General features: G+C 53.6%; 1 protein-coding gene across 1 annotated transcript in view; it reads right to left on the bottom strand.

The window, feature by feature from the left end:
* LOC132322910 (phosphoribosylformylglycinamidine synthase-like) overlaps positions 1-11,367 on the bottom strand; it is a gene marked incomplete at its 3' end in the record, with an annotated part of 34,247 nt that extends 22,880 nt beyond the window's left edge. The window contains 4 exon segments of the mRNA XM_059837655.1: positions 2,827-2,988; positions 4,045-4,106; positions 6,935-7,091; positions 11,296-11,367. Of these exon segments, the coding sequence (XP_059693638.1) occupies positions 2,827-2,988; positions 4,045-4,106; positions 6,935-7,091; positions 11,296-11,367 (453 nt within the window).
* Between the last annotated feature and the right edge of the window lie 1,550 nt (positions 11,368-12,917).

Genomic DNA, 12,917 nt, shown 5'->3' with positions numbered 1-12,917 from the left:
CCACCCACAAAAATTACCCCACAAAAATTATCTTGGAAATCAACCCCAAAACCCCCGAAAAATGACCCCAAAAGTGACCTCAAAAGTGACCCCAAAACCAGCCCAAATACACCCCCAAAAATTACTGCAAAAATCAACCCCAAAACACCCCAAAAATGACCCCAAAAATGACCCCAAAGCCCCAAAATCACCCCCAAAGCAGTCACAAAAATTACCACAAAAATCAACCCCCAAACACCCCAAAAATTACCCCAAAACCACCCACAAAAATGACCCCAAAAAAATCAACCCCAAAACACCTCACAAATGACCCCAAAAGTGATCCCAAAATCCCAAAACCACCCACAAAAACCACCCCAAAAATCAACCCCAAAACACCTCACAAATGACCCCAAAAGTGATCCCAAAATCCCAAAACCACCCACAAAAATGACCCCAAAAATCAACCCCAAAACACTCCCAAAAATGACCCCAAATGTTACCCCAAAACCCCAAAAACACCCCAAAAATCACCCCCGAACATCCCAAAATCACCCCAAAACCCCAAAAACACCAACAAAAATTATCTTGAAAATCAACCCCAAAATCACCCCAAAACCCCCAAAACAGCCACAAAAATTACCCCAAAAATCAACCCCCAAACCACCCCAAACCACCCCAAACCACCCCAAACCACCCCAAACCACCCCAAACCGCCCCAAAATCCCCCAGAAATCCCCCAAAACGGCACCAAAAACCCCCAAAAACCCCCCAAAATTCAACCCCAAATGTCCCCAGTGTCCCCAGTGTCCCCAATGTCCCCAATGTCCCCAATCTCACCCTGCCATCCCTGATGACCGTCCCCACCACGCTCAGGGGACACCTCTCCCAGTGTCCCCAATGTCCCCAATGAAGTCCCCAGTGTCTCACCCTGCCATCCCCAGTGACCGTCCCCACCAGGCTCAGGGGACACTTCTCCCAGTGTCCCCAATGTCCCCATTGATGTCCCCAATGTCCCCAATGTCCCCAGTGATGTCCCCAGTGTCTCACCCTGCCATCCCCAGTGACCGTCCCCACCACGCTCAGGGGACACCTCTCCCAATGTCCCCAATGATGTCCCCAGTGATGTCCCCAATCTCACCCTGCCATCCCCGGTGACTGTCCCCACCACGCTCGGGGACACCTCTCCCAGTGATGTCCCCAGTGTCCCCAGTGTCCCCAGTGTCCCCAGTGTCCCCAATGTCCCCAGTGTCTCACCCTGCCATCCCCGGTGATCGTCCCCACCACGCTCAGGGGACACCTCTCCCAATGTCCCCAATGTCCCCAATGTCCCCAGTGTCCCCAATGATGTCCCCAACGTCCCCAGTGATGTCCCCAGTGCCCCCAGTCTCACCCTGCCATCCCCGGTGACGGTCCCCACCACGCTCAGGGGACACCTCTCCCAATGTCCCCAATGTCCCCAGTGTCCCCAATGTCCCCACTCTCACCCTGCCATCCCCGGTGACTGTCCCCACCACGCTCAGGGGACACCTCTCCCAATGCCCCCAGTGATGTCCCCAGTGTCCCCAATGTCCCCAATGTCCCCAGTGTCCCCAATCTCACCCTGCCGTCCCCGGTGACGGTCCCCACCACGCTCAGGGGACACCTCTCACAGTGTCCCCAGTGTCCCCAGTGTCCCCAGTGTCCCCAATCTCACCCTGCCATCCCCGGTGACGGTCCCCACCACGCTCGGGGGACACCTCTCCCAATGTCCCCAGTGATGTCCCCAGTGTCCCCAATGTCCCCAGTGTCCCCAGTGTCCCCAATGTCCCCAATGTCCCCAATCTCACCCTGCCATCCCCGGTGACCGTCCCCACCACGCTCAGGGGACACCTCTCCCAATGTCCCCAATGTCCCCAATGTCCCCAGTGTCTCACCCTGCCATCCCCGGTGACGGTCCCCACCACGCTCAGGGGACACCTCTCCCAGTGTCCCCAGTGTCCCCAATGATGTCCCCAGTGTCCCCAGTGTCCCCAGTCTCACCCTGCCATCCCCGGTGACCGTCCCCACCACGCTCAGGGGACACCTCTCCCAGTGTCCCCAGTGTCCCCAGTGTCCCCAATCTCACCCTGCCATCCCCGGTGACGGTCCCCACCACACTCAGGGGACACCTCTCCCAGTGTCCCCAATGTCCCCAGTGTCCCCAGTGTCCCCAATCTCACCCTGCCATCTCCGGTGACCGTCCCCACCACGCTCAGGGGACACCTCTCCCAATGTCCCCAGTGTCCCCAGTGTCCCCAATCTCACCCTGCCATCTCCGGTGACCGTCCCCACCACGCTCAGGGGACACCTCTCCCAATGTCCCCAGTGTCCCCAATGATGTCCCCAGTGTCCCCAATCTCACCCTGCCATCCCCGGTGACCGTCCCCACCACGCTCAGGGGACACCTCTCCCAGTGATGTCCCCAATGTCCCCAGTGTCCCCAGTTTCCCCAATGATGTCCCCAGTGTCCCCAGTGTCCCCAGTGTCCCCAATGTCCCCAGTGTCTCACCCTGCCATCCCCGGTGACGGTCCCCACCACGCTCAGGGGACACCTCTCCCAGTGTCCCCAGTGTCCCCAGTGTCCCAAGTCTCACCCTGCCATCCCCGGTGACTGTCCCCACCACGCTCAGGGGACACCTCTCCCAGTGTCCCCAGTGTCCCCAATGATGTCCCCAATGTCCCCAGTGATGTCCCCAGTGTCTCACCCTGCCATCCCCGGTGACCGTCCCCACCACGCTCAGGGGACACCTCTCCCAGTGTCCCCAGTGTCCCCAGTGTCCCCAGTGTCCCCAGTGTCCCCAGTGTCCCCAATGTCCCCAGTCTCACCCTGCCATCGCCGGTGACGGTCCCCACCACGCTCAGGGGACACCTCTCGCGCTCCGCCAGGCGCCGCAGCAGCGCCAGCGCCTCCGGCCGCACCAGCAGCGCGTTGGACTCCTGGTACTCGGCCCCCCAGAGCTCCAGGATGCTCAGGGTGGGGTCACCCAGCTGCCACCGAGGCCACCAATGTCACCAAGGTGTCACCAATGTCACCAATGTCACCAAAGTGTCACCAAGGTGTCACCAGGGTCATTGGGAACAACGGGGAACCTCACGGGATGGAAGGGGTTAAAGGGTTTGGGAACATTGGGGACACTCAGTCCCCTCCCACAGCTCCAGGATGCTCAGGGTGGGGTCACCCAGCTGCCACCAATGTCACCAAGGTGTCACCAAGGTGTCACCAATGTCACCAAGGTGTCACCAGGGCCATTGGGAACAATGGTGCACCTCACGGGATGGAAGGGGTTAAAGGGTTTGGGGACATTGGGGACACTCAGTCCCTGCCCACAGCTCCAGGATGCTCAGGGTGGGGTCACCCAGCTGTCACCAATGTCACCAATGTCACCAAAGTGTCACCAAGGTGTCACCAGGGCCATTGGGAACAATGGGGCACATCACGGGATGGAAGGGGTTAAAGGGTTTGGGGACACTGGGGACACTCAGTCCCCTCCCACAGCTCCAGGATGCTCAGGGTGGGGTCACCCCGCTGCCACCGAGGCCACCAATGTCACCAAGGTGTCACCAAGGTGTCACCAGGGCCATTGGGAACAATGGGGAACCTCACGGGATGGAAGGGGTTAAAGGCTTTGGGGACATTGGGGACACTCAGACCCCGCCCACAGCTCCAGGATGCTCAGGGTGGGGTCACCCCGCTGCCACCGAGGCCACCAATGTCACCAAGGTGTCACCAATGTCACCAATGTCACCAAGGTGTCACCAAGGTGTCACCAGGGCCATTGGGAACAATGGGGCACATCATGGGATGGAAGGGGTTAAAGGGTTTGGGGACATTGGGGACATTTGGGGACATTGGGGGATTTGGGGACATTGGTGACATTGGGGCGTTGGGGATATTGGGAGCATTGGGGGATTTGGGGACATTTGGGGACATTTGGGGGATTGGGAACATTGGGGACAGTGGAGGGGTTGGGGACATCGGGGGATTGGGGACACTGGGGACATTTGGGGACATTTGGGGACATTGGGGACACCGGTGACACTGACCTGGAAGCGGCTGGCGTAGATGACGGCCCCGGCCGGCTCCGAGATCTCCTTCAGGACATTGCCTGGGGACAGAGGGGACATCGGGGGGACATCAGGGGGGACATTGGGGACATCAGGGGGGACATCAGGGGGACATCAGGGGGACATCAGGGGGGACATCGGGGGGACATCAGGGGGACATCAGAGGGGACATCAGAGGGGACAGAGGGGACAGTGTTGGGGACATCACTGGGGACAGTGTTGGGGACATCAAGGACAACACTGGGGACATCAGCCTGGCACCACTGACTTGTCCCATTGTGTCCCCCCACTGTCCCCAATGTCCCTATTAATGTCCCCAACCCCCCCAATGTCCCCAAATGTCCCCAGATGTCCCCAAGTGTCACCCACCATTCCCCCCGGCCCCCTGGTCGTGGATGGAGCTGACGGGGTTCCCAGTGTCCCCAATGTCCCCAAATGTCCCCAATGTCCCCAATCTCACCGTTCCCCCCGGCCCCCTGGTCGTGGATGGAGCTGACGGGGTTCCCAGTGTCCCCAATGTCCCCAAATGTCCCCAAATGTCCCCAAATGTCCCCAAATGTCACCCACCATTCCCCCCAGCCCCCTGGTCGTGGATGGAGCTGACGGGGTTCCCAATGTCCCCAAATGTCCTCAAATGTCCCCAAATGTCCCCCAGTGTCCCCAAATGTCCCCAAATGTCACCCACCGTTGCCCCCGGCCCCCTGGTCGTGGATGGAGCTGACGGGGTTCCCAGTGTCCCCAAATGTCCCCAAATGTCCCCAAATGTCCCCAATCTCACCATTGCCCCCAGCCCCCTGGTCGTGGATGGAGCTGACGGGGTTCCCAATGTCCCCAAATGTCCCCAAATGTCCCCAATGTCCCCAATCTCACCGTTGCCCCCAGCCCCCTGGTCGTGGATGGAGCTGACGGGGTTCCCAATGTCCCCAAATGTCCCCAAATGTCCCCAATGTCCCCAATCTCACCATTCCCCCCAGCCCCCTGGTCGTGGATGGAGCTGACGGGGTTCCCAATGTCCCCAAATGTCCCCAAATGTCCCCAATCTCACCGTTGCCCCCGGCCCCCTGGTCGTGGATGGAGCTGACGGGGTTCCCAGTGTCCCCAAATGTCCCCAAATGTCCCCAAATGTCACTCACCGTTGCCCCCAGCCGCCTGGTCGTGGATGGAGCTGACGGGGTTCCCAGTGTCCCCAAATGTCCCCAAATGTCCCCAATCTCACCATTCCCCCCTGCCCCCTGGTCGTGGATGGAGCTGACGGGGTTCCCAGTGATGTCCCCAAATGTCCCCAAATGTCCCCAAATGTCCCCAATCTCACCGTTGCCCCCAGCCCCCTGGTCGTGGATGGAGCTGACGGGGTTCCCAATGTCCCCAATGTCCCCAAATGTCACCCACCATTCCCCCCGGCCCCCTGGTCGTGGATGGAGCTGACGGGGTTCCCAGTGTCCCCAAATGTCCCCAAATGTCCCCAATCTCACCGTTGCCCCCAGCCCCCTGGTCGTGGATGGAGCTGACGGGGTTCCCAGTGTCCCCAAATGTCCCCAGTGTCCCCAAATGTCCCCAATCTCACCGTTGCCCCCGGCCCCCTGGTCGTGGATGGAGCTGACGGGGTTCCCAGTGTCCCCAAATGTCCCCAAATGTCCCCAAGTGTCCCCAATCTCACCGTTGCCCCCAGCCCCCTGGTCGTGGATGGAGCTGACGGGGTTCCCAGTGTCCCCAAATGTCCCCAAATGTCCCCAAATGTCCCCAAATGTCCCCAATCTCACCGTTGCCCCCGGCCCCCTGGTCGTGGATGGAGCTGACGGGGTTCCCAGTGTCCCCAATGTCCCCAAATGTCCCCAATCTCACCGTTGCCCCCAGCCCCCTGGTCGTGGATGGAGCTGACGGGGTTCCCAGTGTCCCCAAATGTCCCCAAATGTCCCCAATGTCCCCAATCTCACCGTTCCCCCCAGCCCCCTGGTCGTGGATGGAGCTGACGGGGTTCCCAATGTCCCCAAATGTCCCCAAATGTCACCCACCGTTGCCCCCTGCCCCCTGGTCGTGGATGGAGCTGACGGGGTTCCCAGTGTCCCCAAATGTCCCCAAATGTCCCCAAATGTCCCCAAATGTCACCCACCGTTGCCCCCAGCCCCCTGGTCGTGGATGGAGCTGACGGGGTTCCCAGTGTCCCCAATGTCCCCAAATGTCCCCAAATGTCACCCACCGTTCCCCCCGGCCCCCTGGTCGTGGATGGAGCTGACGGGGTTCCCAGTGTCCCCAAATGTCCCCAAATGTCCCCCAATGTCCCCAAATGTCCCCAATCTCACCGTTGCCCCCAGCCCCCTGGTCGTGGATGGAGCTGACGGGGTTCCCAGTGTCCCCAAATGTCCCCAAATGTCCCCAAATGTCCCCAAATGTCACCCACCGTTCCCCCCAGCCCCCTGGTCGTGGATGGAGCTGACGGGGTTCCCAGTGTCCCCCAATGTCCCCAAATGTCCCCAAATGTCCCCAATCTCACCGTTGCCCCCAGCCCCCTGGTCGTGGATGGAGCTGACGGGGTTCCCAGTGTCCCCAATGTCCCCAATGTCCCCAAATGTCCCCAAATGTCACCCACCGTTGCCCCCGGCCCCCTGGTCGTGGATGGAGCTGACGGGGTTCCCAGTGTCCCCAGTGTCCCCAAATGTCCCCAATTTCACCCACCGTTGCCCCCAGCCCCCTGGTCGTGGATGGAGCTGACGGGGTTCCCAGTGTCCCCAAATGTCCCCAAATGTCCCCCAATGTCCCCAAATGTCCCCAAATGTCCCCAATCTCACCGTTGCCCCCAGCCCCCTGGTCGTGGATGGAGCTGACGGGGTTCCCAGTGTCCCCAAATGTCCCCAAATGTCCCCAATCTCACCGTTGCCCCCGGCCCCCTGGTCGTGGATGGAGCTGACGGGGTTCCGGGCGCCGCTCTCGACGCAGCCCCGCAGGACCCGGTTCAGCTTCTGCTCCATCTCGGGGTCCCCGCGCTGCACGGCCCCCAGATCCCGCTCGGCCTCGTTGTCCCCCTGCACCTGGGGACACCCCGGGGACACCACGGGGCTGGCACCGGGAACTCACCAAGAATTCCAGCCAGGAACCCCAAAAATCCCACAAAAAATCCCGTTGAAAATGCCAAAATCCCAAAAAAATCCCATCCAGAATCCTCAAAAAACCCAGAAATCCCCAAAAATCCCAACCAGAAATCCGAAAAATCCCAAATTCAAAAAATATCCCGACCAGAAACCTCAAAAGGTCCAAAAATCCCCAAAAAATCCCGACCAAAAATCTCAAAAATCCCAAAAATCCCCAAAAAATCCCAAGTAGAAACCCCAAAAATCCCAAAAAATCCCAAAAAAATCCACACCAGAAACCTCAAAAATCCCAAAAATCCCAAAAAAATCCCAACCAGGGACATGAAAATTCCCAAATTCCCCAAAAAATCCCGACCAGAAACCCCAAAAATCCAAAAATCCCAAAATAATCCCAATTGGAATCCTCAAAAAAACCAAAATCCCCCCCAAAAAAATGGCAATCAAAAACCCCCAAAATTCCCCAAAAATCCCAACCAGAAACCTCAAAAATCCCAAAATCCCAAAAAATCCCCAGAAAAACCAAAAATCCCAAAAATTCCCAAAAAATCCCAACCAGAAACCCCAAAAATCCCAAATAAATCCCAACCAGAGACAAGAAAAATCACAAAATCCCCCAAATTTCCCCCAAATTCCCTCAAATTTCACCCCAAATCCCTCCAAAATCCCAAATTTTCCAAAAATTGCCCAAATTTCACCCAAAATCTCCTCAAAATCCCCCAAATTTCACCCAAAATCCCAAAATTTCCTTCAAATTTTCCAAAAATCCCCCAAAATTATCCCAAAAATTCCCCTAAATCCCCCAAATCCCCCCCAAAATCTCCCAAAATTCCCCAAATTTCACCCAAAATCCCCCCAAAATCCCACATTTTCCAAAAATTGCTCAAATTCCATCCAAAATTCCCAAAATTTCCTCCAATCCCCCCAAATCATCCCAAAATTCCCCTAAATCCCCCAAAATTCCCCCAAGTCCCCCAAAATTTCCCCAAGTCCCCCAAAATTCCCCAAATTTCACCCAAAATCTCCCCAAATTTCCTCAAAATCCTCCAAAATCCCCTCAAAAGTTCCCAAATTTCACCCCAAATCATCCCAAAATTCCCCAAATTTCACCCAAAATTCCCCAAAATCCGCCTAAATCCTCCAAATTCCACCCAAATTTCACCCAAAAATCCCAAATTCCCCCCAAAATCCCAAATCTCCCGAAATTTCCCAAATTCCACCCCAAATTCCCCCAAAATTTTCCACCCAAAATTGCCCAAATTCCACCCCAAACCCCCAAATTTTCCCCAAATCCTCCAAATCCCACCCAAAATCCCCCCAAAAATCCCAAATTCCCCCCAAACTTCCCAAATCTCCCAAATCCCCCCAAAATTCCCCAAATCCACCTAAAATTCCCCAAAATTTTCTGAAAAATCCCCCCCAAAATTTGTGAAAAATCCCCCAAAAATTCATTAAAAATCCCCCAAAAATTCCACAAAATTCCCTCAAATCCCCAAAATTCCACCCAAAATCCCCCAAATCCCCCCCAAACCCCACCCAAACTTCCCAAATCCCCCAAATCACCCCCAAAATTCCCCAAATCCCCCCAAAATTCCCCAAAATTTTCCGAAAAATCCCCCCCAAAATCCCAAAAATTTGTGAAAAATCCCCCAAAAATTCCACAAAATTCCCTCAAATCCCCAAAATTTCACCCCAAATCCCCCAAATCCCCCCCAAACCCCACCCAAACTTCCCAAATCCCCCAAATCCCCCCCAAAATCCCCCCAAAAACCCCAAATTCCCCCATAAATCCCAAACCCCACCCAAACTTCTCAAATCCCCCAAATCCCCCAAAATTCCCCAAATCCCCCCAAAATTCCCCAAAATTTTCCCCAAAAATCCCCCCCAAAATCCCCAAATTCGTGAAAAATCCCCCAAAAATTCCACAAAATTCCCTCAAATCCCCAAAATTTCACCCCAAACCCCCCAAATCCCCCCCAAACCCCACCCAAACTTCCCAAATCTCCCAAATCCCACCCAAAATTCCCCCAAAAACCCCAAATTCCCCCATAAATCCCAAATCCCACCCAAACTTCCGAAATCTCCCAAATCCCCCAAATCCACCCAAAATTTTCGGAAAAATCCCCCAAAAATCCCCAAAATTTGTGAAAAAATCCCCAAAATTTGTGAAAAATCCCCCAAAAATTCTACAAAATTCCCTCAAATCCCCAAAATTCCACCCCAAACCCCCCAAATCCCCCCCAAAATTCCCCCAAAAACCCCAAATTCCCCCATAAATCCCAAATCCCACCCAAACTTCCCAAATCTCCCAAATCTCCCCCAAAATCCCCCAAATCCACCCAAATTCCCCAAAATTTTCTGAAAAATTCCCCCAAAATCCCAAAAATTCGTGAAAAATCCCCCAAAATTCCACAAAATTCCCTCAAATCCACAAAATTCCACCCCAAACCCCCCAAATTTTCCCCAAATCCTCCAAATCCCACCCCAAATTCCCCCATAAATCCCAAATCCCACCCAAACTTCCCAAATCTCCCAAATCTCCCCCAAAATCCCCCAAATCCACCCAAATTCCCCAAAATTTTCTGAAAAATTCCCCCAAAATCCCAAAAATTCGTGAAAAATCCCCCAAAATTCCACAAAATTCCCTCAAATCCACAAAATTCCACCCCAAACCCCCCAAATTTTCCCCAAATCCTCCAAATCCCACCCCAAATTCCCCCATAAATCCCAAATCCCACCCAAACTTCCCAAATCTCCCAAATCCCCCCAAAATCCCCCAAATCCCCCCAAAACTCCCCAAAATTTTCCGAAAAATCCCCCCCAAAATCCCCAAAATTTGTGAAAAATCCCCCAAAAATTCGTGAAAAAATCCCCAAAAATTCCACAAAATTCCCTCAAATCCCCAAAATCCCCCCCAAAATCCCCCCAAATCCCCAAAATTTCCCCAAATTCCCAAAATCCCCCCAAATTCGTGAAAAATCCCCCAAAAATTCCACAAAATTCCCTCAAATCCCCAAAATTCCACCCCAAACCCCCCAAATTTTCCCCAAATCCTCCAAATCCCACCCAAAATTCCCCCATAAATCCCAAATCCCCCCCAAAAATCCCAAATCCCCCAAATCCCTCCAAAATCCCCCAACATCCCCCAAAATTCCCCAAAATTTTCTGAAAAATCCCCCCCAAAATCCCAAAAAATCGTGAAAAATCCCCCAAAAATTCCACAAAATTCCCTCAAATCCCCAAAATTTCACCCCAAATCCCCCAAATCCCCCCCAAACCCCACCCAAACTTCCCAAATCCCCCAAATCCCACCCAAAATCCCCCCAAAAACCCCAAATTCCCCCATAAATCCCAAACCCCACCCAAACTTCTCAAATCCCCCAAATCCCCCCAAAATTCCCCAAATCCACCCAAAATTCCCCAAATCCCCCCAAAATTCCCCAAATCCACCCAAAATTCCCCAAAATTTTCTGAAAAATCCCCCGAAAATCCCCAAAATTCATTAAAAATCCCCCAAAATTTGCGAAACATCCCCCAAAAATTCTACAAAATTCCCTCAAATCCCCAAAATCCACCCCAGATCCCCCAAATTTTCCCCAAATCCTCCAAATCCCACCCAAAATCCCCCCAAAAATCCCAAAATCCCCCCAAAATCCCCCAAAATTTTCCGAAAAATCCCCCCCAAAATCCCCAAAATTTGTGAAAAAATCCCCAAAAATTTGTGAGAAATCCCCCAAAAATTCCACAAAATTTCCTCAAATCCCCAAAATTCCACCCCAAACCCCCAAATTTTCCCCAAATCCTCCAAATCCCACCCAAACTTCCCCCAAAAATCCCAAATTCCCCCAAAAATCCCAAATCCCAAAAATCCCCCCAAAAATCCCCCAAATCCCCCCAAAATTCCCCAAAATTTTCTGAAAAATCCCCCCCAAAGTCCCCAAAATTTGTGAAAAACCCCCCAAAAATTCCACAAAATTCCCTCAAATCCCCAAAATTCCACCCCAAACCCCCCAAATTTTCCCCAAATCCCCCCAAAATCCCCCAAATCCCCCCCAATCCCCCCAAATTTTCCCCAAACCCCCCAAATTTTCCCAAATTTCCCCAAAATCCCCCAAATTTCCCGAATTCCCGGGGTCTGGCCCCAAACCTGGACGGAGGAGGCGGCCCCTCCCCCCACGCCGATGCGGTACACCGGCCCGCCCAGCTTCACCACCAGCATCCCTGCGGGGACACGGCGGGGTGGGGACATTTGGGGACATCGGGGGACGTTTGGGGACATTTAGGGACATTTGGGGGGGTTTGGGGACGTTTGGGGGGGTTTGGGGGAAATTTGGGGGAAATTTGGGGGATTTTAGGGGAAATTTGGGGAAAATTTGGGGAGATTTGGGGAGATTTGGGAAAATTTGGGGGATTTGGGGGAAATTTGGGGGATTTTGGGGAAAATTTGGGGAAAATTTGGGGAGATTTTGGGGGTGTTGGGGGAAATTTGGGGGATTTTTGGTGGGATTTTGGGGAAATCTGGGAGAGATTTGGGAACATTTGGGGGATTTTGGGATTTTTGGGGGAAATTTGAGGGACTTTGAGGGAGTTTAGGGAAATTCCGGGGATTTTAGGGAAAATTTGGGGGAAATTTGGGGGATTGGGGGGAAATTTGGGGAGATTTGGGGGGATTTTTGGGGGGATTTTGGGGAAATGTGGGAGAGATTTGGGAACATTTGGGGGATTTGGAGGGAAATTTTGGGGATTTGGGGGAAATTTGGGGGATTTTGGGGAAATCTGGGAGAGATTTGGGGGATTTGGGGGGAAATTTGGGGGAAATTTGGGGGATTTTAGGGAAAATTTGGGGGAGATTTGGGGGATTTGGGGATTTTGGGGGAAATTTGGGGAAATTTGGGGAAATTTGGGGGAGAACTGAGGGGGATTTTGAGAAGATGTGGGAGAGATTTGGGAACATTTGGGGGATTTGGGGAGATTTGGGAAAATTTGGGGGATTTTAGGGATGTTTGGGGGATTTTAGGGATTTTTGGGGGGATTTTAGGGAAATTCGGGGGATTTTAGGGAAAATTTGGGGGGATTTGGGGGGATTTGGGGAGATTTGGGGGGGATTTGGGGAGATTTGGGGGAAATTTGGGGAGATTTGGGGGGGATTTGGGGGGATTTGGGGGATTTTGGGGAAATCTGGGCGAGATTTGGAAACATTTGGGGGATTTTGGGGAGATTTGGGGGATTTGGGGGTATTTGGGAGAAATTTGGGGGATTTTAGGGAAAATTTGGGGAAAATTTGGGGGGATTTGGGGGGGATTTGGGGGGGAGATTTAGGAGAGATTTGGGAAAATTTGGGGGATTTGGGGGAAATCTGGGAGAGATTTGGGAACATTTGGGGAATTTGGGGATTTTTGGGGGATTTTGGGGAGATTTGGGGGGGATTTTTGGGGGGATTTTGGGGAAATGTGGGAGAGATTTGGGAACATTTGGGGGATTTTGGGGGAAATTTGGGGAGATTTTAGGGAAAATTTGGGGAAAATTTGGGGGAAATTTGGGGGATTTGGGGAAATGTGGGAGAGATTTGGGAACATTTGGGGGATTTGGGGGAGATTTGGGGGATTTTGAGGGATTTTGGGGGGGATTTTAGGGAAATTCCAGGGACTTTAGGGAAAATTTGGAGAAAATTTGGGGGATTTGGGGAGATTTGGGGAAATTCGGGGATTTGGGGGGAAATTTGGGGGAAATTTGGGGAAATTTGGGGAAAATTTGGGAGATTTGGGGGAG

The sequence above is a fragment of the Haemorhous mexicanus genome, unplaced genomic scaffold (assembly GCF_027477595.1).
Source record: "Haemorhous mexicanus isolate bHaeMex1 unplaced genomic scaffold, bHaeMex1.pri scaffold_201_ctg1, whole genome shotgun sequence".
NCBI classification, from domain to species: domain Eukaryota; kingdom Metazoa; phylum Chordata; class Aves; order Passeriformes; family Fringillidae; genus Haemorhous; species Haemorhous mexicanus.
The sequence above is the reverse complement of the archived record's forward strand: the minus strand, read 5'-3'. Positions and strand labels throughout refer to the sequence as shown.